Below are 25,144 nucleotides of genomic sequence, written 5' to 3' on the forward strand. Positions count from 1 at the left end.
CAGTGAGCCATTGGCCACTAATATAACTGCTGTGGCTACGCTAGCAGCAAAGGGGGGCTAGAAAGAAGATGGTGGCTGAGCCTGCAAGCGCGGATTGCAGTTAGGATAGCGGGTTGCGGACAGTGTGGATCCAGCCTCCAGTGAGACTATAGTGCCGCCAGCGAGAATATAGCAGGATGACTCCCCTACCTATGGCTCCGTGGGTGTTCCTTTTTGGCCTCACCCTGTCCTGTGTTTTTATGTGGGGAGCGGGAGCTGAGACCCCGCAGGCCGCCCCGCATGACAGTTACTATTTCTTCATTATACATCACAATTTTTGAGAAATGTTTCCTCATTTACGCTTAAATAAAAGAGCCCCCACAGCAGGTGACTGGCAACGGGGGATTGTTCCCTAAGAACTAGGGCCAACTAAGCAGCAAGGTCATGATCTTTGTTCTTGATGTGCAGACGTCTTGTCCCTTCTGCATTTTGCCACAGTGCAGGGTCACTAAGAAGTACAGTAGCCCCGACACTGAAGCTTGTCCTGGTGGCCAGGGCATAGGTTGATCTGTCTGGGGTGTCACATGTCCCCCGTCCCCTGGATATCTCTGTCCTACTGCTGCCCCATGCTGGAGATGGCACGTGAGGGGGGTGAGTGTGGGCCTGAGATTATACAGCTCCTGGTTGGAAGCCTGGATCTCCTGCTTATGAGATGTCGGTCTGAACCTAGCTTTCTAATCTCTCAGAGCCTCGGTTTTCCCATCTGGACAATGGAGATACTGAAATCTCACAGGATTAGAAGAACCATTGATGATATTAGTATAGTACTAAACAGGGAAACAAGCAATGCTTTCTGCCCATAACTGACACACATTGGGCACTGCCCTGGGCCCGTGTTTTAGCTTCATTGTCCCAGTTCATCCTCATACCATCTCTACCACAAACACCCACAATTTTCTTTTAGGTGACGCTTAGAAAGGCAAAGCTGAAAGTCACTGCTGACAGGTGGCTCCAAAGCTCTCTTCTATTAGCAGCCAGTGGTACCTCACAGGTGAGCAAGAGACAGGTGAGCAAGAGACGTGAGCTCTTGTCCTTCCCCCGCCTGCCAATGTTTTGGTTTTCTGTTTGGACAGGCCAGCTGTCTGCAGGTGGAGCCCAGCCGTGCAGAGTGACAGAGCCCTGGAGAAGCAGCTCGCCCTGGCAGGGAGGTAGAGAGCACCTGAGTCCCAAATCTATCTGCCAGTAGCTGGCTAAGGCATCTTGGGCAAAGTCATTGTATTTCTCTGAGGCTTCTGATTTCTCATCTCTGAAATGGAGATGGGGTGACACTCTGGGTCCTCCCGCCCAGACAGGCTGCTGCGAGGACCCACAGGGAGGCAGCATTATTGGTCCAGAGAGAAAGCACAGCTCACAGGACGGGCAGAATTCTCTTCCTCCCTCTCAGCCCCACCAGGAGCCTCACCTTGACCTGTAGACCCAGGGGGCACAAGAGAGAAGGCAGGCCCAGGCCAGGCTGTGATTGTCTCCAGACTTTGGTGGGGGAAGAAGAGGGACCACCACCTGGAATTTTCTCAGGTCTGGGACATAGGTCCCCACTCGGTTGGAAACAGTCAAAGTGCAGGATGACATGCATCAGACACGTGGGGCTTCAAGTCCTTTTCCTGTCATTTACTGTGTGACCTTGCATAAGCCAGTGTCTCTCTGAGCCTTTGTTTCCTTAGCTGTAAAATGGCAGTAAAACTAGTGCTGCCTCCAAGGGTGGATGTAGTAACATAAGGCTTAGAAAGTCCTTGGCCCAGCCTGGAGAACGGCACATGCTTATCCAGGCTGTGGCCTTCGCTCCTGCACCTTTGCAGAGACCAGCGGACCAGCGGCCATGCTCTCCACAGCCCCATCCCCACTGCACTTGGGACCTGACACCACTGCCCACAAGTGCCACTGGCAGGGTGCACGAAACAGCGTTTGAAAAATGAAGGCTCTGTGCTGCTCATGGATTTCCTATTTAAATTTACTGATTCCCTAATTATAATCTCAGCAAGAAAGAAATGACTGAGGACCAGCAGGGGTTGTCAAGGAGCAATTAGTTGGCAATTTTCTTTTTTCCAGCGGAAGCAAAAGGGGGTTGGGGGGGACGGGTGAAGGAGCTCAGATTCCAGAGTCCTTCCCTTTATCTGGCCTTTCTGTTCTCTGCCTCCTCTGCACAGTTGAGTGACTCCCTCGGAGCCTCTCAGCACTTCCCTGGAGGGTGGGCCACAGGGCGGTGCTTGAGGGGTGGTGGGGGTTGGGGAGCCAGCAGTGTGTGGGGCGGGGGGGACTTACCAGTAGAATGGCAACTCTTTGGCATTTCCTACAGAGCAGCATCTGCCGCTGAGGTTGGGTGCTGGCAGCTGCAGGGAAGGGGCCTGGGCGATTCTGACAGACAGGAGACTGAGAGACCCTGGGGTGGGCTGTAGAGCCCTTGAGCCCATCCTGTTGTTCCTCAGGGCAGTAGGAGGCAAGGCTGGGTCCCACGCCCCGTACTTAGCAGTTGGTCATTGTTGCTTTGCATGGCTGTGCAATTCAGCTCATCAACCCTCAGGAGCCTGGGGACACAGGCTTTGGAAGTCAGTGTCACATGCAGAAAAGGACCACCGGAGATGTGCCTTGTCCTCTGCATGAAATGACCCAAAACAGTGCGTTGTTGCTTACAGAGTATCTGACCCAGAAGGACTCTGAGCAAGCAATTTCTGAGCTCTAAGAGCAAAGCTGTAGAGTCAGACTGCTGGGCTTAACACTCGGATTCTACCGCCATTATTAGCAAAACAACTTTGGACACAACTGTGCCCCTCTGTGCCTCAGTTTCCTCAGCTGTAAAAATGAGATAATAGAGCCATCTTCCTGGGAGGATAACCTCAGATTATGTGCAAGTGCACTGCACACACACGCACACACACATGCATGAACACACACGCATACACACATGCATGAATACACATGCACACACACGTACACGGTATCTCACAGAAACACATGTGAGCTGCTACTTAGCCGCTGTTTTTGAAAGTTTACTACATATTAGGCACAATATTGAGTGTGGTAGCTGGTTTTCTCATTTAATCCTCATCACCATTCTGACTGGCAAGTATATTTTTGTCCTGTTTTACAGAGGACGGAGCTGAAACATAAAGAAATGAAGCACCTGCTACAAGGTTAAAGAAACAGTAAGGTTGGAACCACTGGTTTATTCATAAAATATCGACTGCTCTCTGTGTGCCAGGCTCTCTATTCCAGGCATTGGGGATTTTGTGGTACACCAGATATAGACGAGGCTCCTGGTCTCCTGGCAATCACGTCTAATTGGGGGAGGTTTGGAAACAAAGGCGTCTGACCCCAGAGCCCACAGGTCTGATCACCCACTGGTACTGCCTCCTCGATAGGTGACGGGTCTTATCGTTGTCAAGCACTCAGCCTGGCCTTTCCCGTCTCCTGTCCCTGTGTCTGCGTTCCTGGGACTCTGTACTTGGCGGGACTTCCCGAGAAGAGCTCTGATGGGGGAGCAGGTTGAGGGTGGGCGCTGCAGGGTCTCCCAAACCATAAGTAGAAACAGCACTAATTTTACAGGCAAATCTAGCCTGTGCTGTGATTCCTGAAAACATTTTCCAAAGTCGGCTGAGACATACCCATCCCAGGAAGAGAGGGCTGTCTCTCCCAGGCCCCCTGACCACATCCTTTCTGGGGCACAAGGGAGGCCTCACCTGGTCAGGTGGGATGCAGGTGGGGAGTGGGAGGTTGGGCTCCCCCTAGTGACACAGTGGGGGCAGTGCAGGAAACACTGAAGCACAGGAGCCGTCTCTGCAGGACTTCCTCCCCATTAAGGATGAAATAATCGGGTTGAGTGAATCCTGGTCATAAATGGCCCCCCCTGTGACTGCCAAGGGCAGCAACTTCTCGTTGGCAGAGCCATCTGGAATGCTTACTCTTCCGAGGTCCTTTCCTCTGAACCTGAACTTCCCCCAAGCTGTGCACATGCAGATACCTGAGGTCTGGGCCCCTGGAGGCCCCCTCAGCGCCCTCACCGACCTTTCTTTGCCACACCAAGACTGGCTGGGGGTGGGGATGGATCATGACAGAGATTGGTCCTGAGCCCCATTTCCAGGCTCACCTTCGCCTCCTAGAAGCCACCTCATAGTATTTTTGGAGCTACTTAGCATCCTAACGATTAGCAAACTACTGCAACCAGATGCCTGGGTTCTGCTGAGTCAGCAGAGGTCCCAACAGCAGTGAGGATCAGACCCTGGCCAGTGTGACTTTGAGGGAGTCCTGTGACCTCTCAGGGCTGCAGTCTCCTTGTTTGAAAATTGACACAAAATCCTGAGGTTAAAAGCGCTTTGCAGAGTAGAGTGCACAAGCTGGTATTAGTGTTTTTATGATGTTTGGAACCCAGGAGTCAGCTGAGATGCCCCACCCTTTAAGACATTTAAGACAGTTTGCCAGAATGTTCCCCCCACCAAGTGTGGGCCCCTTCGTCTCTCAATCTCTGCTGTTATGTACTTGTTGTGGAGTCTGGGTAGGATATGGTTTTGCCCAGTCACCGGGCCCTCTGAGCCCCTGCTTCCCTGAATTAGGCCTGTTTAGGAAACTGCTTGGTTTCCTATGTGTCCTTGGTCCTCCTCTCATCAAATCCACCTGAACTTGTAATTCAATCCCTTCTTTTATAAAATCAGACAAGTCCCTTGTGTGTAGCCAACTTCATAGGAAGTTAGAGGAGACGTAGGATTTTACTTCATGACCACAGAGACAACGTAAATTTGAATATTAGACATGCATCTTCCTAAGTCCTTCGGCTTTTTCTGATATCTGGAGGCCAGCCTCCCTCTCCTCTTTCTGACGCTCTCTTCGGCAGTGTCTTCTCCCAAATTCCTGCTTATTCCTACAACAGAGAAGTTTAGATGTTTCTTTCTGCATACTCTGGCAACCATTATTATCAAGGTGATATTTAGGACCCATACCTCAACAAAGATAACCCATTCCCTGAGAAAAATTTAGGTGCCAGCTGATGGGATAGCAACTTCCTTCTCTCCACTATATTTTTATTGTCTCTGGTCTTCCCATTCTCGTGGGTAAGAGATAGGAAAGAATGTGGGCTGACATTCTGCAGGCTGCTGCTGCAGGGAGCAAGGTGGAAGGCAGCAGAAAGGGGCTCCAGCACCTCTCCTGGTTCTGCCACATAGTTATTTTTGAGGTGTCTTGCTTTCCAACTGAAAGTCCGGGAATCAAACTCAAGCATTTCCCATCGACACAGCAGGACATTAAGGAAGGTTGTCCTGTGATGACATAGTTCCCTGACACTTTGGGGGATGTAGACCCACACCCTTTCCAACCTAAGCTGAAGCCACAGAAGCAAGGGGGCCCTAGAAACTGTTCTGTCCAGTCTTTTGTCCCTGTGCTCTGGAGCCTCTGAACCCAAGGACATCCAGCTGTCAGACTCTTGGCCGGAGACGGAGACAAGACATGTGAATGGAGCTCGTGGGTAAGGAAGCAAGACTCACAGTAATTGCAGACCCCAGATAATTCCATGTGGAAGCAGAACGTCCTGGAGGGGGCCAACGGTGGGTCTCAGCTTCTTCCTCTGTATAGTGGGCTCCATGACCAACATTATAGCAACAGCTACTGCAAGTGACACTAGCTGCCATGATTTGAGCACTTGTTATGTTCTTACATTCATTTTGCATTGAATACAATAATCATATGACATAGCCACTGTCATTACCCTTATTTTACAGATGGGAAAACTGAGGCTTAGGAGGTTGGCTTTGTCTAAAGTCACATAGCTCGGAGGCGTAGGAGCTGGACTTTTAACCATCACATGACACTGTCTCTTAAGTAGACCACTTAATGCTTCTAGGCTAATACGTAATATAGAAATTCAATTCTCACGTATTATTTCATTTATGCCCTCACCTGGAGATACCAACCTGGAAACTGTTTTACAACCGTATCACAGACAAGGTGACGCAGTCTGTCCCCCTGTCCTTTGCACATAGAGATGTGAGGGTGACGCAGAAATAAAAGGTATTGCCATTCTCCAGCAGAGAGATACCCTGGGGAGGGGGTGTGGGCAAGGGGGTGTCACACAAAAGGAGTGAGAGACACAACCTGTCAGGAACAAGCTTACAGGCTAGATGGAGGGGAATGGCACAACCTACCCCACAAGTCTTAGTCGTAGCGTCCCCTCTGGCATGCCTATTGCGTCTTGATCTTCCCGAACATGCCAGCTTGGCACTGGGCTTGAATTTCCTCTAAGAGTGGAGTTGGTTTTACCATCTGAGGCACAGGGCACAGTGACAAGAGGCAGTTTTCTCGGTTCTGCCGTGAGCATTACACCAGAGCGTGAGCGACAACCCCGCTCAGCATCCCACTGCAGGCCCCTGGCACAGGCCACCTCTGCCCTCCTGTCAGCTGCCCTGGACTCTGCTGGCCCCTCGGGGCGCTGATATAATTACCAATGTGAGGATAAATATTTAAAAGGACTTAATCGGCAAATGCTTCCTCTCCAAGTTCCCTCCATCACTGTCTCTGGAGTTTCCAGAACGATTGTTCTCAGACCCAGAGCTGCCTGTGGTTTGGCCTTGGTCATATGACCGTTCTTCCCCCTTTCCTGGAGCGTGGCCTTAAAGGCAGAGGGGACTGGTCAGTCTGGGCTGGCTGTGATCACGGTCAGCTCCCCTATATTCCATGACTGGATCTGGGGGGACAGGACCCTGACTGGTGGGGGGAGGGAGGAGGAACCACAGAAGAAAAGGGACTGGGTACCCCTGACTAATTATTCCTTTACTATTTCTGACACCCACCTTGGTGCCACAAAAAAATCTGGGGTCATTTCTGACAATATATATAGTAAAATATACAATGCAAGTGACCCAAAATCTGAGGGCAGTATAGAACGTGGGTTAAAACACACAGGCTCTCCACTTTCGTGATCATTGTTGCAGGGGCAGCTGCTATGGGCAGGGGCTCTGTCTGTGCTGTCACCATAGAGTGACCCGGCATTGCTTTGATCTCAGCGCTGAAAGTCCTAAGAAAATCCCTGGAAACCCCTTAGTCCTGGGAAACCAGGACAGTTGGTCACCTGCCTGCTGAACGTCGGCGTCAATTCTGATAGTTAAGAGGTTCTTATTCCCATTTTAAAGATAGGGAAATAGAGGCTTGGGGAGTTGGAATAACTGGTTTACGTGCACACATCTAATGAGTGGTTACAGTGGCAATTTGAGTTCAAGTCTCATGACCTCCAAAACCCATATTACTCATGCTCAGTGTTGCTCTAAACTGGGCAAGATCCTGACGAGACAAAAATTCCAGGCATTCCAGGTGAATTCCAGGTGAAGGAGCTTGGCTGCTGGAGCATCTTGACCCCTCGGAGGGGAACTTATCTCCGTGAAGAACAAGGAGAGCCGGGCTCTCTGGCAGTGACGAGGGGGGACTTTCTTTCAGATCCCAGCGTAGTGTTGGCATGGAGAGCTTGTGGAGAACTTTGATGACGGGACAAAAGGCCGCTGACCTGGACTGAGTCCAGTTCCGAGCACAGTGTGGGGAAGAGCAGACAGCACTGGGCCGGACATATCCGTGGGTCGCCATGGAGAAGCATCTGCGGGCACCAGGGGAACAGAGGCCGCTTCAAGGACCAACTTGGTCTCTTCCCACCTTTTGCCTGAAAGCAGCTGCAGCTGTACCCTCACCCCCTTACCAGTTCTGCAGCAAAACCCTGGTGCCTCCATGCCCTAGCCAAGCCCGGTAGACCTGCTGACACAATTAAGTGTCGAGGGCATGGAGACCCCAACAGAGCTGCGCTCTCCTCTCTACACACGAGCCTGAGGACTTCCAGCCAACAGTGCTGATGAATTTCTCTTGGCTCTTAGGCATCATTTTCTCATAACTGTAGTGGGGAGAAACAGGCAGCCCCAGTAAGAACTCGGAGCCGGCATGCCGCCCGAGCAAGGCGCAAGTCTCTGAGGACCACAGTGGAGCAGAATGAATTTTTCTTCAACTTAGAGGAACGATAAAATCTGATTTAATTCTTAGGAAATTGCCTTTTTTACCCACCTGTGTAAGCCTGTATTTAAATGCTAATATTTTGGGCCTGCTGGGATGCCACATTTATTTTCTTCCTGAGCAGCTACAAAAATCATTTATTTATGATTTCTAGCTCCTACCTCTCTCTAGAGTTCCTCATTTTCATTTCCACTTACCAGTTGGACATTTCTCTCCCTAAGACATAGGAAATCTGTAACCATCTCCCTCCCTAGACCTGACCCTCTTTATACCTTTCCAGTTCTGTTTCTACAACTACTGGTGGCTTTTGACTCCCTTCCATCCCCCAGACTTTCCTCCAGTCAGTTATCAGGCCCTTTGTTTCAACCTCCTCCCCTGAAGCGAGTCACCAACTCTGACGGAGCCTCCACTTCCTCATCTGCAAAATGGGTATAATACATAATAACAGGCATTCATTACAAGACCCAGGTAACCTAAATACAGCACCCAGCACAGCATCTGGTAACAGTACTAAATCATGGTGATTGTTTTTATAAGGATCATGACCCCTTATAAGTGGAATCTGCCCTTTTCCTCTTAGTGGTGGTTTTATTAGGAGCTGTGCAGTGAACTCCGAGTCAAGGGCTTTTTGCTGGTTAGGAAACATAGATGGGTTGCTACTTGCTTCAGCATATTTTCACACTCGGAAACTGTCTACTGTATGAATTTGTTTGCTTGCTCATGGTCTGAGCATCCTTCCCTGTTCTCCCTCTGAAATGCAGCTCCCACAAAGAAAGGGAGTTTGTCTTATTTCCTGGCGTATGCCCAATGCCTGGCTCATAGCAGATTCTAGAATTTCAGAAGGGAAGACACCTAGACTGGGCTGGTTATTAGGCTACTGACCCCCAGCTTCAAAGGGTGTCTTTCTCTGCCCTTCTCTATCCTACACTGGGCTGGGACTCTGAAGCCACATTTCTGCTTTACCAGCCGCCGTGAGACGGGCTCTGCCAGTAGGGAGAGAGGGAGGCTGCAGGCTGGAGGACGGGGCCTCGCTCCAGGCAGCTTCCTGTCCCTGCAGGTCCCCACGGCCACAGCACTTTGCCCTAGCTGTGCAGTAGGTTCCAGTCTCAGCCATTGGTTCCAGTTTCTGATACATATTTTTTGAACTCTCAAGATTCCGCCTCAACACTCCCCGTTAGAGACATCAGCATGAGCCAGACTACACCCCTTCCTCAGAGTCTGGTTCTCAGCCTCATGGGGTCCCTCCGGCAGGATTGCAGACCCTGAGGCTCCCGGTTCTGTCTTTTGTCTCCCACCCCCGCCCCGCTGGAGCTGGCATCTGCTTCCTGCAGTTACTTTACCATCTCTATAATTCCTCAGTGCCCGCTTTTGTCCTTTTTGATCCTCCAATACCTGCGTGACAAGTCTTTACACGGAATTCTCTCTGTTCAGTAGCCAGTCGGTTTGTGTCTCCTGGCTGCACTGTAACAGTCTGCCCCTCTGTGCCTCCCCTCCGACCCCACAGCCACGGCCGTGGAGGGAAGTCCTTCCCGGATGAATGTCTCCGTTCTCCCTCCCCGATGCCACCAGGGGCAGGAAGTTTATGATTATAATGGACAGTTACTTGTTCATTTTAGTATCAGGGCAAACTATTTCTCACTCACATGGACAGTTGCATTCATTTTGAACCCTGTGCGATACGACGTAAGCTTCCATGATTTTAGAGTCAAATGTCAAATGGTCTTGGTTTCAAACTCTGCCTTAGCTGTGTGGCCATCCACAAGTTACTTTCCCTCTTTGGGCCTGTTTCCTCATCTGCAGAACAGGTTCCATAACAGGATCTGCCTCATGGGACTACAATAATGATTAGACATGTGGAATGAAAGGACTTAGAACAGTCGCTTGCACATAGAAGGTGCTCCATGGATTCTGCTGTCGTTGTTACCATAATAAGGACAGCTTTCAACCTTCTCAAGGACAGCATGTTTGTCCTCTGTTAGCCTTGTACGCAGCGAGGTCCGAGTATTCTCCTGGGCCCACGTGCCATCTGGAGCCCCCCTCTGCCTCTCTCCCCCTGGAACTGGTGTGTAAACACTCCTATAGATGGTTTCAGGTGGAGAGATGCCCTGCCTTCCCAAGTTCCTTTGGCTGATGCCAGTCCGTGACAGGGACACTAATTACAAACCTGCTGATGGTCTAATTTCCCGGTGCCTCCTGAGTACTCTATTAGCACATGGCCTCTCCTGGCCCTGTCCTTGCAGAATCACATGTTCCTTGAGCAAAGAACAATTCTCTCCTGTCCTTTTTTATCATGAATCTAACTCTGGCACAACTTGCCTTCCTTTGCTGAGAGTGTTCTTGGAACACTAAACACCTTGCCCGCGTTTCTGGGGATTTTGCTGTGTGATGCTTTGGAGGCTGCTGTACCCCTCTGGGCCTGAGTCGTTGATCGAAGACCGAGTTCAAATACTTTGCAATCAGAGGAGAATCTGACATGCTTAGTGCTTGAGTTACTGCTGGGAGAGATTAAAAATCGGGGCCTGGCTCTGTGGTTTCCAGTGGACACGAGGCTTTATCTCCATTGCCTCTGCTTGTAGAATTGTTTTAGGAGACAGGGGCAGGAGTGGCACCAACAACAACAGTGGCAGCAGTCAGAGCAACAGTCATGACCTTGGCCCCTGAGAGAGTGGCTTACTACACCAGACCCTATAGTAAGCACAGTGGTTTCATTTAAACCTCAAATCCTGTGAGGTAGGATTATTATTCCCATTTTCCAGAAGAAAAAACTGAGGCTCTCCTGCTGGCTCCACAGCTGCTAAATTGCAGACTTTAGAATCTCAGGTCTGTCTTTGGCCTTTGCACTTGCTATACCCTCAACCCTAATAATAATTATTACTCCAGAACGCTGTGTGGCTGTGTGCTTGGGGTCTCTGCTGAAATGTCACTTTAATAGAGAGAAGCCTTCCTTGATGACCCTGTGAAAAGGAGCCCCTGTCACTCTCCTCCCACCTGGCTTTCTTTTTCTTCAAAGCACAACCCTGTATATATGACACCGTTGGTGACTTACCTGTCCTTCTCCCATGTGAATGTGAACATCATAAGCTCACCCCCTTTGCTTTGTCTACAGCTGTATAGTCAGTACCTAGAGCAGAGGCCGTGGTGACAGTGTTTTTATTAGATACTATATCTGCGGAGAATGAACAGGTGAGTGAGTACCTGGCGCAAGGGCCACGCTCTTAACCACTCCCTGTCTTGCTTGGAGTTCCTTGTTCGTAGGATTGCCAGACCCTTCAGCCAACAGGTGCTGCTGTTTCTTTCCCCTTCTTTCCCCTTGAATTTTCCAACATTCTAGAAATGTTGGCGTTCTAGAATCCTGAGCTAGAGTCCAAATGCAGATCCCCCTAGACATCGCCTATCATCCCCATGGTACTACTGACCATCTTCTGGGAGCCACTCCTCTAGCAGGATTTCGGGCCAGGTTTCCAGGCTGAAGACCAAGTTCTGGGTCAGCTAATATCACTGAAGCCACAGCCATTGCTTCTCCTGGCTTCTCAATCCTCAGTGTATCTCTCTTTCATATGAGAAAGAAGAGAGACACGACTGAGCCCAGGCAGTGAGGCCCTTCACCTGGCCCTTCCCTGCCAGGGAGTGGCCCTTGATCTAGTTCTTTCCTTCTCCTTCTTAACACCTATCTGCCCACTAAGATTCTGCAAAGTGAACCAAGTTCATTGGGTAACTGGATTCTTGACAAGGGCTTCGTGTCTGATGATAAATCCACTCCATTGTGAGGGCCAAGAGGACGTGACTGTGTCTATCCAGTTTGCCTGGCTCCATGTCTTCCACATCCTGGGTGCTCAGTGCTTTCTGTACCCTGGCTGCTCAGCTCTCTCCTAAATACTGGGAACTTGATAAATATTGGACACGTGACTAAGTGAACAAAAGGCAGTCGACCCCGAGAAAGAAAATACCTATCAAGAAGGGCTACTGGTGGCTAACTGGGGGTTCCTATTAACGTTGAGTTGGTGCCAACGACCACTGGTTGATGAGGTTACGTGTCATTCACATTCCAAGATACCAAGTGCATTTTAACTGGAGACAAAAGTGAATAATGTGGGTATGTCCAGCCCTGAGACATCGGGCACGATGGGTATTTTCTCCCCAGGCTCCCTCCTGTTGTATATGCTGTGTCTCATACCATGCTGGCGAATCAGGGCACGCAGGTCACTCTGGGGCTTGGACAAAGGCTCTGTGTTTGTGGGCTGTCTCAGAGCTCTGTTCTTGAAGCTCAAGTTTGTTGGTGACCATCCTAAGGGCTGAGGTTTATTTCAAGATTCACTTCCCCATAACTCATGGAAGATGGGGAAGAAACCAGGTATGGAGCATGAGTTCCAGCTTATCTGGCATTTTATCAACTGGTAGTCTCCGTTCTCTAGCTCTTAAGCAACCTCTTCTTCTCTAACAACCCAGAGAAGCAGGTGAGAAGGAAACAAGCCGATGAAGAGGAAGAGAAAGACCTTCCCAAGGCATGACTTAGTTCAGCTGACAGTGGATTTCATGTCTGCTGTTCACATGTAGCCACAGTGCATGGGCAGGTGGTCCCATGAAGACCTTTTGAAGTACCAAGGAAAGTAATCCCTTTCTAGAGGGTGGGATGAGATGCCCCCGGAGACCCCTGGCTACCTTCACAGTGTGGCACTGAACGGCAGCCAGACATATGAAACAATAGTCGACTTCATATGTGCGTGCTGCCTTGCAGTTTGACTTCTAAAAGGATTGTACTGTGGTCAAATTGTTTGAATTTCGGACTTTCTTTATGGCATTTCTGAGGACTACTTTCTTCATCAAGAAAAGCCCCAATCACACTCCTTTCCTATCCTGATGAGAGCGCGGGGCACCTGGGGTCAGAGCGGGGCCAGAGGCAGGCAGACAGCCCCTGCTGCGGGTGCTGCAGAGGGAGCTACAAGCCGCCCCCACCCCACCCCTCCCTGGAGCGCCCCACTCAGCCTGACGTCTACGCGAGACAAACCAGGCCACTCAGAAGCTGCCTGCAAACTTTCCACTGAGTACCCGGCAGCAGCTTCCTGCTCTGTGGGGAGTTCTCGCGGATCCCAATCAGGGCACACAGAATTGATCTGTTAGCTTAACCAGGGAAGGAGCAGGAGAGCCATCAGGGAAGCTGTGACACGGGGTATCTTTTGCGTCGCAGCCCCTCCCTCTGACTCGAGTATTAATTGCTACATTGCCACTGCCATGTAAGAAAGACAGTCAGTGAAGCCTGGGAGAGCTCCAGCTCCTCCCTCCCTGCTCTGCTCAGCTTCACTCTCCTCCTCGGTTCTCTCAAAGCGCCCTGTGCCCTGGCCGTGCCGTCCCAGCCTTGCCATTCTGATGTCTTCCTGCAAGTAGGACTTGAGTGGACAGCAGGAAGCGGTGGAGGGAAGGACAGAGGAAGGGAGCAAGCACCGTGCCCTGCAGGCTCTCTGGATGCAGCAGAAGTCGGACTCACTGCAGAGGCAGCTGTGCTCTTTCCCAGAGCTTCTGGGGTGCATCTATCTCTTTGGGTTCGCCTAGGCAGCCTCCAAGTTCCAGGGGCAGACAAGGTAGAAGCCATCCCTTCTGGGCGCTGACACCAGAGCCTGCTTTCTCTGTACCACCATGAGCGGCTGCTCCAAAAGGTGCAAGCTTGGGTTCGTGAAATTTGCCCAGACCATCTTTAAGCTCATCACTGGGACCCTCAGCAAAGGTAGGACACCTGGCTTCGATTTTCATTTTCTGTGTTGATGGGGTCTGACTCGTCAGAATGCCTCGGTGTGGCAGGTGTGGCCGTTCTGGTGTCCCCAGGTCTCGAGGAGGCTGGGGGAAGTCGGTGTGCTGGGATTCGGGGTTGCTGATAACCCAGGTGGGCGCCGCGCCAGGGAGCTCAGCTGGCTGAAACTGCCTGGAACTTTGGAAATGGCTTTGGTGGTTGGTGGCTGATTGCTTACAGGCGGGTAGAGGGACAGAACCCTGCCCAGAGCACTGGAAGCTGCTTCACGTGACTAGAGTTTCAAGAAGTTACCCACGGAGTTCTGTCTTGTTGATAAGAGATTTGATGCAGTGGGCTGCAGAACGAAGACGCCTGAGGGGCCAGCAGGAGGGGTACCGGCCGTCATTCTCTTCCGTGCGCTGGTGGATATGAGCTATGAATCAGCTCGGGGGCTGATGTGCCAGGAGCTTTCTCTTGTCAGATTCCAGGGTCCTGCAATTCTGGGGCTTCATTCATCGCTCTGCCCTCTTGGATCCCTGTCCCCCCATGTCTCCTGCGTATGCTGATGTTTGTCTTCTCTACTTCTCCAAGAACTGGGTGGCAGGCATTTGCAGGTTTAACTCACTGGCAGCCCAGAAAGGGTGGCTGTGGACCAGCGCTGGGACTGTGTGTATGTGACTTGGCCCAGGTGCAAAGGGGAGGTTTAGCTCTCCAGAGCCCGGTCCTGCCTCTGGAGCCCCATGTTACACTCTGACTGGGGAAGCTGAGGCACTCAGAGAGAGTCTGACAAACTTTCTGGAGATGATATTTAAAGGGAGAGCAGAAGTGTGATGTGGCTTCCACTGGCTGAAAAAATGTCTTTAAATATTCACACCCTGGTTCAGGAGAACGGGCTTTGGGGTAGATGGATTGAAAGCAGCAGGCAGGGTATTCCGGGTAGGAGGGAGGCCACAAACCTTGATTAGGATTTTAAAATATGAAGAGAAGAGAAGAGAAAGGCTGTGTGTGGCCAGCTCTAATGACATGGCTCAGGTCCCCGTCCCCGCCTGCCCAGCGGGTCTGGCTGCTGCAGATTGTAAGGCTGGCGAGGGAGGGCGGATGGTGAGATTTTGCATATCTCCTTTTTCAGACCCTTCATCATTCCTATTCTGTCCCCACTACACTTCTGAAATCGGGCGCTGCCCCTCCAGGAAGGCTGTTCAGTGAAACGCCCAATGCTGAGGGTCAGATGCCTGGCAGAGTTATTTGGGGGCCCCACGTAGGATCGACTGGGGTGAAGGGCTTAGGAGAGTGCAGAGAGTTCCCGCATTCAATCCTCTGAGACAACTGAGAGTTTTCCTCTGGCATCAGGGTCACCAGGGTCTCAGGGGCGAGGGGTGAGGGCAGCACACTATGCCAGTCTCTGCTTCCCGGAAGTGCAGCAGAAAGGGCTTGTGTCTGGGGGTAAGACACCTAGATCCCAGCTCTGGTTTTGCTCCCTGGGCAAGCTGGAGACTTTCTGAGCCTCAGTTTTCTCATGCGTAAAATGCATCCATTACCTTCCAGCCTTGTTGCAAGAATCCAGGAAGCTGAGCCAGGATCCCTTTACAGTGTGTTGCAGTGACCAGATGTGAGGGAGCAGCCAGGGGCTGAGACGGGCCTGGGTCTGGAAAGACTGCCCCCAGCCATCCCCTCTGTGGGGCCGGGGTCAGGAGCTCTTTAACTTAGCTAATTGCAGGTGGGTCTCTATACCCCAGAGAGGGAGAGACATCAGAGAAGGGGCAGCAAGAGGGGTGAGTGTGAGAAGGTGAGTCAGGGAGAGAGCGTGTGTGCAAAGGAGTGTACGTGTGTGTGTGTGAAAGACAAATATTGAGACCGAGAGAGAGAGAAGGTAGACGGCTACCTGCACAACTGAGCATGAAGATATTGTTTTCTGCATATTTGTCTACAATCATTGGCTTAATATTTATTTATTGAGCATCTACTCTGTTGCACACTCATCACCAGACACTGGACACATGCATGAATAAGACACAATTCCTCCATCAAGAAACGTGCGTTCTGGTGGAGGCACAGACCCAGGACACAAATGCCACCTAGCTTCATCCACACCAAGTGCTCAGATGGAGGGGGGCATGGAGGCTGGACCAGGACAAAAAGAGACATCCTCCGACAGTGGCTTCTATGGCGATGAGCAGGAGGACAGGGCGGGGCAAGTGGAAGGAGGTTGGTGCTGGCAGCGGGAGCGGCATTGGAGTGTCACCCTCTGCAGAGAAACCAGCCAGCGGGTCAGGACAGTCCCTTCTCTCCACTCAGAATCTCAGAAACGGAGCTCCCTGTGACACAGAAAGGGCTCCGTGGGGATGAGTGCTGAGGACCTGGCCTTTCTCTGACCTCCTTCAGGACTGAATTTTATACAGTTAAGGCCCAGGGAGGTGTCCCACAGCAGGTGCCAGGACAGGATGGCAGCTCCACAGAGAGAACCTAGTGTTCACAGAGCCCTGGCTCTGTGCCAGGCATGTGCTGGGAAGCTGGTGTCCTGCCCAACCCAGGTGTTTGCTAAAGATTTGTTAAATAAACGACCGTGGGAGCAGGGCCAGGCCCAGAGCAGCGGAGCAGAGAAAGATCTATCTAAAGTATAGACCAGCCTTAGGTAGGTTTAGATTAGCCCCTATGTCAACACATTACACGTGCTTAATAATTTCTGGTTTTAATTGTGTTTTCACTTATTCATTATTCAGGGCACGGAGTCCTACATTTGCAGTAATCCAACCCTTAGAAGGATTTTTCTTTATCCCTTTCAGGATTAAGGAACGTAAAGATCCTATCAGACCGAGCACCTCCTGCCGGTCCTGGGGACAACTTACTGTTTCTTCCCTGCCTTGGGAATAGCTGGGGAGCAGGGGAAGCTCAAGACCAACCCCCATCCCGTCCTGCCTGCCCCTGGACCTCGGTCGCCTCCCCCTAATGCCAGCTGTCCCCTTTCCTATTGGTCTAAGCTGCTGGGTGTCCCCGATTTCTCACTGGTGCCCTTCTCAGAGGTGAACTGATGAGGTTCTTGTGCTCACATATCCCCTTGACCTTGAGCTTCTCCTTCATAGCCCTGACCACGACCTGTGATCCATGTTCTTTTAGGAACCTGTCTGCTAAAGGCTGTTGTCCCCACTGAACTTGAGCTCTGTGAGGCAGGGACCACAGCGTTTCACTCAGCGCTACAGCCAGAGCTCCGAGTCTGGTACCCAGCTGCGTGTGGCACTTCAGCAATAGTGTTAAACGATCAGGGCAGCACCGCTTGGCACAGACGTCAGCAGGGCCCCCAGAAGATGCCGAAGCAGGACAAACTGCAGGCTGCCGGACTGCCCCCCTGGCCTGGGTGCTCAGAAAATGCGCACTGAACTCTGTCCAGCTGCAGCACCTGAGTCTGTGGCCAGAGGGCGAGCCTGCAGCAAGACACTTCAGTCAGAACTGTGCCTGAGCTTCCTGATGCCCCAGAAGGGCATTTAAATCGTCCTAAATTGTGGGTGGGGTTCTGGCACCCCACTCCTGCCCCTTCAGCTCCACTTTGATTTGTTTTACGTACTGGATTTCTCCAAAATTTAGAGAGTTTCTGTTGCTTAAAAAAAAAAAGAAAAGAAAAAGTTGAGAACAAATTATGCAAAGGAAAGTGCAATGGATGCCAGACTGGAACAGCCTGGGTCCTCTGCACACTGGCTGGGAAGACTGGTGCTGGGTCCCTCACCTCTCTGGCCTCAGTTACCTAAACTAAACTATCAGATGGGACATAATGCCCTCCTTGTGGAATGAACGCGAGTGTGTGCATACAGAGCTCCCTGTATAACAAGGGAAATGTTCCTTGGTGTCACTGCAGTTAATAGCTGATACTCTCAGGACAGTGAAGGCCTCAGGCCAAGGACGCGTCCCTCACTGCTGGTTTCTTCAGTTCTGGGCATAGCCTCTGAGAGCTGCTTCTCTAGCCTCTAGAAAATTCTCTGCTTCCTCACTTCTGCACTCGCTTTCCTAAGGCCCTACCCAGTGCTGAGATGACATTTGAACCGTTTCCAACACCTGATTACCTTATTAGGAGTTTGGAGCCTGACTCTCAGCCAGGCCCTGTCAGGCTCTGTAACTTAGCAGAAGCCCAGCTCCCGGCTTAGATGCCCCGATGAACCTGGGGGTTCTGAGGAACCCACCTCTTCCTGTGCCACCAGCTCCCCACCCCTCACAGATACCTGGGGTCACTGACGGGAGCTAGAACTTGTGCAACCTCCACCACTCTGGCTGGGAGGTTCAAGGCCATTTCCTTCTGCACATTGGGAACTCATCTTTCACCCCAGGCGGAGATAGCCAAAGCCAAAGTGAGCAGGAGGGAGAAAGCCAATCCAGGAGAGCTTCTAGCATTGTCCTGGCCACCCACACGGCTACAAGTTGGGGAGGGGGTGTGGGCTGACCTTAGAATCTGATTTATCTCGAGGACTGCCCTGGAGCCCTGAACCTCCCTCCACCTCTCTCTGTGAGAGGCAGGACCTCAGCTTCAGGCCCATCGGAGACAGGCTGTTCCTCTTGCTTCCTCCACATCTGCTGTTCAGGATCACCAAGAAACTGACCTTGAACTTAAGGATGGGCCCTGCCTCTAGGCAGACCGGGCTTGAGTCCCAACTCTGTCCATCTATAGGCTGTGTGAGCTGGGGTTGTTGAACAGCCTCCCCAAGCCAAGATTGCTCACTTTTAATTGGAGATAACAATAACGTCAACTGCACAAGGTTGTTCTTTAATGCGGATAATACAAGTAACAGGCTGGCAGCTAGTAGGGCAAGGGGTGACCTTGCACCTGCAGGGAGCTTAGGGTGAAGCCCTCCTTAAACTCTGTGCCCTGGGCACCTCCTTTTCTCACAGTCCTAGCGGTGCAGACCAGCACTGGGGTTGTGTTAGGACAGCCCCACTCGCTGGGTGCATGCAGGGACCTCTGTGTACGCCTGCCTTGTGTTGGCAGGAACCTCAGTCATGGGGGGTCCGGTCCATGCCTGCCTCTCTAGTCAAAGCCCGACAAAGCAGGGCAGGGCATATGTTCGCCTTGGCTTTCCCGATGGCCAGCAGCCCTGATCTTAACGTACAGTTCTCTCATCTTTGCCGCTGTGCAGCAGGCCCATCACGTCCTCACCCATTTCGCTGGCCAGTGCTCTCTAGGGTCTCCATAGTCCCATGGCAGAAGGGGGAGAGGAAGGTGGGACCTCCCACCACCTCTGGGGCCACCAGGCCTCTCTTCTAGATAACCCCAATATCAAGCAGGAATAATTTGTTCAGGGCTGCTTATACTGGCAGGGCTGCATAGACATCTTATTAACTTTAAGTCCACGGGGGAGCGGCTAGTCTGTTCCAAATTAAAAGCAGCTGGAAAATGGGCCCCTCTGGCAGGTGGGAGGGCACCGTGGGCCACAATACCAAGACACAGTGTGGAGTGAATAAAGTCAGGTCTTCATCAGCCTTCAGAAGCCTGGAGGTCCCTAGCCATGCAGTCACCCTCAGCCCTGTTAGAGCCACAGAATCTTCCCTGGGCCAGCTCTCTCACCAGACCCGAGTTCCCAAGTCCCCGAGACCTGTTCATTCCCGAGTATGGAGGTAGTCATGTGAAGTAAGTGTGGAAGGCAGCAAGATGCAGTAAAAGAAAGCACAGCTCTGCAGCTGGACAGTCTTGAATTCAAATCCTGCCACTTCCTGGTAGGATAGACTCGGATAAGCCATTTCCCACCTTGAATCTGTGTCCTCTCCTGGAAAATGAGGCCAGTAATTCCCAGCGCGTGGGGCCAGTAAGAGACTGAGTGAGATGGTGCCCTGTGATACTCAGTACCTCGCATGTAGCAGCTGCCTGGTTAAAAAGTTCTGACTGTTCTCTTCTGATGTGATTACATCTTGGACTTGTTTCCAGGAGGAAAGAGGCAGAGCTGAGACAAACGGGCTCTGGGTCAAGTCTCTTCCCAGCCCTTCTCTAAAAGTTCTGCTCCTCCAGAGTTATACACGCCCCCATCAGTCACTCTGGATTGCGCACTCTGAAATCGAGATCTTGTTAACAGCTGAAGTTATTTACTCTTTTTATTTAGCGGTTTACACACTTGTTGGCCATTCCCCCACCCCCATGAAGGCATGAGCCCTACAAAAGCATTCACCACGTGGGGCTTATTCTTGGTACCTCAAGAATCCAGTGGATGTTGAACAAATAATGACTGAAAGGTTTCCCTGCCCAGAAACACCAGGCTATCCAACCGGAGTCCCTTTTCGAGGCGTGGTCTTTGCCAGGCTAGCTCAGCGGCCTCCCGCCACCCATCTCCCTGTTCTGAATTTCTGTGCTGGAGTTTGACAGAAGTGACCAGCCAGAATGACCTTGATAAGATGGGGTGGTGAATGTAAGCAAGACCGAGAGCCTGCTCCCCGTTCCACTCCAGGCCTCGCATGCTCTGTGGGACTGCCCCCTAAGCAGCAGGCCTGCACTGCCCAGCCACTACAGCTGGCCAGTGGCTGACCAGAAGGGTGGGAAGGAAGACCCAAGCTCTGAGAGTCCCACAGAAGGGGAGTGAGCTGGGGAGAGGATCTTTGGGGTGAAGAAGCAGGGATGAGAAGATTGCACAGGCTTCCCGGGCCAGCTAGATGGAAAGGGAAGCCAGGACTCCAGGAAACGATGCAAGGGAAGACATTCGTCACCGCCAGTGACATCCCGCCTCCCTGTATTCCTCACAGATCCCCAGTCTGGAGGCAGAAGAAAGCCTCCTTCCCGTTGGGGTGAGGGTGGAAGGGCCATGAACACAAAGCCAGCCCTGGTCCTCTCTGGTTGAAGCCATCATGCTTCCACTTCATGTTCTTCAAGCTACAAAAGCCATGGCCTTGGAGCCGGGCCTGGGTTTGAATCCAAACCCTCACATTTGCTCACTGAGCAAGGGCTTCCCTTCTCTGGGCCTCAGTTTCTCTACCTGTAAAATGAGGGAGTTGCTGATTTCCAAGGTCCCTTTCAGCTGTGGGATTTTAAGATTCAGTAACAATAATTGCAACACTACACATGACCACTGCTCCCTGCTCCCAGCACTCTGCCATTTACTTAATGTACACAAGGACCCTGGAAGACTAAGAGCTCTAGTTAACCCCACCGACAGAGGGGAAGACCTGAGGGAAGGGCCTGACTCCGAGTCACACAGCCAGCATGGGACAGAGCCGGAATTGGAAGCTGGACCATCTGCTTCCACATTCCGGTTTTACCCCCTCCATTAGATTCCCTGTATTTATGAAACTCAGATCCAGGATAGGCAAGCAAATGAAGACAAAACTGATTCCTTCCCAGTTTGGCCATGAGGCGACACACTCTTGTTTCAGAAATCAAGGTTTCGAGGCCTCCTTTCTGACGGAAGCAGCAGAATTCCAGAGAATTTCCCTGAGACTTAAGCCTCCAGTCTGTACCCCAAACCATCACCCACAGGTCACCTTTTCCAGTCGAACAACGGGGATATGGGAGAACTGACCCTGTAGCCAAGACAGCAAAGAGGGGAAAGAAAGAAAACACCACCGGCAAGCATTCCCATTTTAATTCCAGGCAGACCAATTTTCACGTCTGGCTGAAAGAGGCAGGAGGCAGAGAACTGAGCAGGAGTCGGGGCGGGAGAGGTGAGCGAGAGACTTGTGTCAGAGGCTGGGGTTAGCCTACGCCAGTTTTCTCTCTGTAATCTATCGATTAACCCTGGGCCAGTTTGGGTGGCATTTTTCAAACCATCTGTGGTTGGCAGGCAGAGCCAAGCGCAGGCTTGCTGCTGACGATCTGCAAACATCAGCTGGGCACCTGCTGCCACTTGGAGGTGGGGACATTCCTCAGCCACGCGTATTGGACTGCAGAATGCGCCCGGTACCCTCGTACTGATGAACTCTGTCCAGCGCCTCATCAGTCCAGAAACAGTGGCCTATTGTTCCAAATTCAACAGGTACCGTCGGAGGAATAATAATTGCCCCTGTCCGTTGAATGCTACTTATTTGTTGGGGCCTTATAAAGATCCCTACATTCAATCCAGCCCTAGCCCTGTGGGTTACGGACTCTTGTTATTCCCACCCGGAGACTGAGAGAGGTTAAATAACTTGCCCTAGGCTACAAAGCCAGAGATGCCCTCTGAAGACCCAATGCGTTACTAAAGGAACACTCTCTTGGTCAAATCCCTCAGCACTGCCACCCCCCATTATGGACTGAATTGTGCCTGTACCCCAATTCATACGCTGAAGTCCTAACCCCCCCCATGTGACTATATTGGGAGCTTAGACCTTAAAACAGGTCGTCAAGGTTAAATGAGGTAAGCGTGGGGCACTGATCCGATGGGTGTCCTTATAAGAAGAGGAAGGGACACCAGGAGGACACACTCAGAAAAGACCACATGAAACGCAGCAAGAAGAACACAGTGGCCACCTACAAGCAGAGGAGAGAGGCCCGACCGGAAATCTACTCTCCGCAGACCACTACAATGTGCAAAAAGACTTGTATTAGGGGTGTTGGACACGGAATTACATTTTCATAGTGAAAAACAAGACCATTGAAACTTCAGTTGAAAAACAGTGGGTGGAATAAATTTTGGTTCCTCCATCTGGTGGAATAACACTAAACTGTGGACAAATTATTTTGAGGGCTGCCTAAGAATAGGCAGACAGGCTATTGACGTGATATTAGGTGGAAAAGCAGGACACAAAAGTGCTTGTGCAAGGAGGTTCCAAACTCTGAGTAGGTGTGTGCACAGAGCAAAGCAAATAGGAAAGAAATAAACTGAAATAATTAGTATGGGTTTCAGTTGGGGGTCAGGGTTATTTTTTAAAGTTCTTCTTGGTACTCAACTGTATTGTCTACGTGGTCTCCAATAAGCATGTATGTTTAATCATACAGATATCATTCGTTGAATACACATCTTCAAGTTTTAAAAAATTCTTCTCAGTACCTTCCGTACAAGTTGTGCTTTCACTGTCGTTGTATCACTGTCCTATCCGTGTGGCTGCACACGCCAGACTGCTAGGCCCGGCACTCACGGCCCGCACCCCAACTCTCAGCCCAGTTCCTGTTCCTGTCTTCCCCACCTACAAGCACACTCCCCTCCAGCCAAACTGGTCCCCACACGGTTTCTAAACCAACCCTGTGTTTCCAAACCAACCTTGTGGTTCAGAAACACACAAGCATGTACACACACACACACACACACACACACACACACACACACACTGGCTGACTGAGAAAGAAAAGTGCAAACATGGCAGAAGATTGATAATTGGTAAATCACGGTGAAGGATGTACATGCTCATAGTATTATTTTGCAACTCTTCTGTAGTTGACCATTTTCAAAATTAAAAATTGGGAGACATAAAGGAGGGTGCAGTATAATACAGCGTTTTAAAGGCGTAGGCTCTGCCATGAAATGACCTCAGTTCAACTGCCAGTTCTACGACCTATTAATTGGGTAGTAATGACCTCAGGCAAGTGACTTACTTTCTAGGTGTCAGTTTCTTCATCAGTGAAATGGGGATAGTGAAAGTCATAGTGTATTTCTTCCCCACAGCTGCCTGGAAGATGGAATGAATGTGTGTAAAGGGCTTGTGGAGGAGTCTGGCACTCCTCACCCTCTAATCACTGTGGTCTTGGTATAGTAGTAAGTAGAAAATCAAACTCTTAGCTATGAAGTTATTCATAATACTCTCTACCTTCCTAAGCTACTCAGCCCTGGATAACTAACGTGCTGTGAGTTGGGGATCTTTTGCTTACATATTCCCTTCCTGTCACTGGCCTGGGCACAGCTAGAGTATAGTGCCAGGTCCCACCCGTATCCTGTTTCCAGGTCCTGGCACAGAGGAGGCAGCCGATAAGTGCACAAAACCCAACATGAGAAACTCGAAGCGTTCAATTTGCGCTTTAAAGGAAGTTCTCATCAGATGTAAGCTTGTAATTTTGCTGACGCAGCCACTCTAGCCCCGTGGGCTTCAGGGAGATGAGGCATCCACTTGATAAATTAGCTGTGGATATAAGCATCCTGCAGCTGGCATTGAAATGCAATTTAATTTCCAATTAAGCCTTTTTTCCTGGGCCTTTGGGATTTGCCTGCATTGCCCTGGGAGGATTATTCCGGCCAGACCTATTGTTGTCAGTGATGATGTTTCTCCATGAAATGGACTCCCGAGGAAACTGGTCCTTTGACCCTTGGATGGTTCCACCCGGCGGGGATGTGGCCGCTCTGCGCAGGTTCTGCTTTTCCTCAGGAACTAAGGTTATAAGAGTAGATTAAAGAAAGTTTAAAGCAAAGCTGGGCAGTCTGTCTGTGGCACAAATCTTTGAGAGGGAACATAGCTGGGAATGGATTGAAAGGGAGAGAGGCAAGCTCAGGCTCAATGATACGTGCAAGAAAGTGAAGTGGGAAGTTGCCAGTGAGAAGAAGGGGGCAGCAGGAAGTTCCCTGAGCTCAAACGGAGAAACTGTATTATCGGAGGAAGGAGGCACATGTGCTCAAAGAGAGGACAAACACCTGTGCAGCATCTTTCATGTATCAGGCACTGTGCTGGGGGCTTCACGGTCCTTATTGCACCGAATTATCTCTCAAGGGCCCTATGAAACAAACCACGTTACACTCATTTTCCATTTGAAGAAACTGAGACTCAGAGATAAAATGAACTGCCCAAGGTCACCGACAAGTCAGATTCCAACTCTTGCTTTTCTGCGCTTTCCTCTCTGCAGGTTCCCTGTCCAAAGAAAACACATAGTTTAGGGCCATAAGAATAAAGTCTTACTAAGCTGAAACTTAGCCCCACCCCAGAAACTGTAAGAATGAGAGGGGGAAAAAAGCCTTTAAAACATGTTCTGAGAGAGAGAGAGAGTGGTGGTAACTGATGGCTGAGTCAGCTTGGGGTGAATGATGTGATGGAGGGACAAGCAATACCCCCTTCTTTTGGGGTTTGCTCCACCTTCCCCACTAGGAATGGCATCTGAGAACGGGCACGGTGGTCCAGCATGGCTAAGGGGCTCACGTGGGGGTCAGGAGCTGCCCAGAGAGCCCTGGCTTCTTCAGATCAGTGAGGTCCTGGCTTGTGCCTCCAGGAATTTCAATTCCAGGGGTTGAGAAGAACCAGTATAAAGACACATGTATATATAGATGGTTCTAGGAATACTATTTGTGTGGTCAACAGAGTCATAGAAAAATTACTCAGATACCAAGAAGGTGTACATGGCCCAATTTTTGTCGATAGTGAAAGAAAACTCTAAAGCTATATATAAAGGAGCATAAATATATATCTAGAACTCCTGGACAAGTTCTAGAGTGGACTGAGTGGACTGTTAAACCAATGGCTTGGGAACACTTGGAAAAGAAGCAGGGATGACTGCGAAGTGTGGGGTCTCTGAGAAAGACTTGAGTCAGACCAGCCTCTCTCTGGTTCTGCTTTTTAATA

General features: G+C 50.8%; 1 protein-coding gene across 3 annotated transcripts in view; it reads left to right on the top strand.

Moving 5' to 3' along the window:
• The window catches only part of KCNIP1 (potassium voltage-gated channel interacting protein 1), a 285,873-nt gene that overhangs the window by 1,240 nt on the left and 259,489 nt on the right, over nt 1-25,144 (top strand). The window contains exon 2 of one of the 3 annotated variants that reach the window (XM_033096737.1): nt 13,193-13,726. In XM_033096737.1, coding sequence (XP_032952628.1) covers nt 13,639-13,726 — 88 coding nt within the window. In that variant the 5' untranslated portion in view covers nt 13,193-13,638. Of the gene's footprint in view, nt 1-13,044; nt 13,727-25,144 lie in introns of those variants that run through there. The other 2 variants (XM_033096736.1, XM_033096739.1) reach the window with 2 other exon arrangements.

Source organism: Rhinolophus ferrumequinum, chromosome 24, assembly GCF_004115265.2.
Source record: "Rhinolophus ferrumequinum isolate MPI-CBG mRhiFer1 chromosome 24, mRhiFer1_v1.p, whole genome shotgun sequence".
NCBI lineage: Eukaryota > Metazoa > Chordata > Mammalia > Chiroptera > Rhinolophidae > Rhinolophus > Rhinolophus ferrumequinum.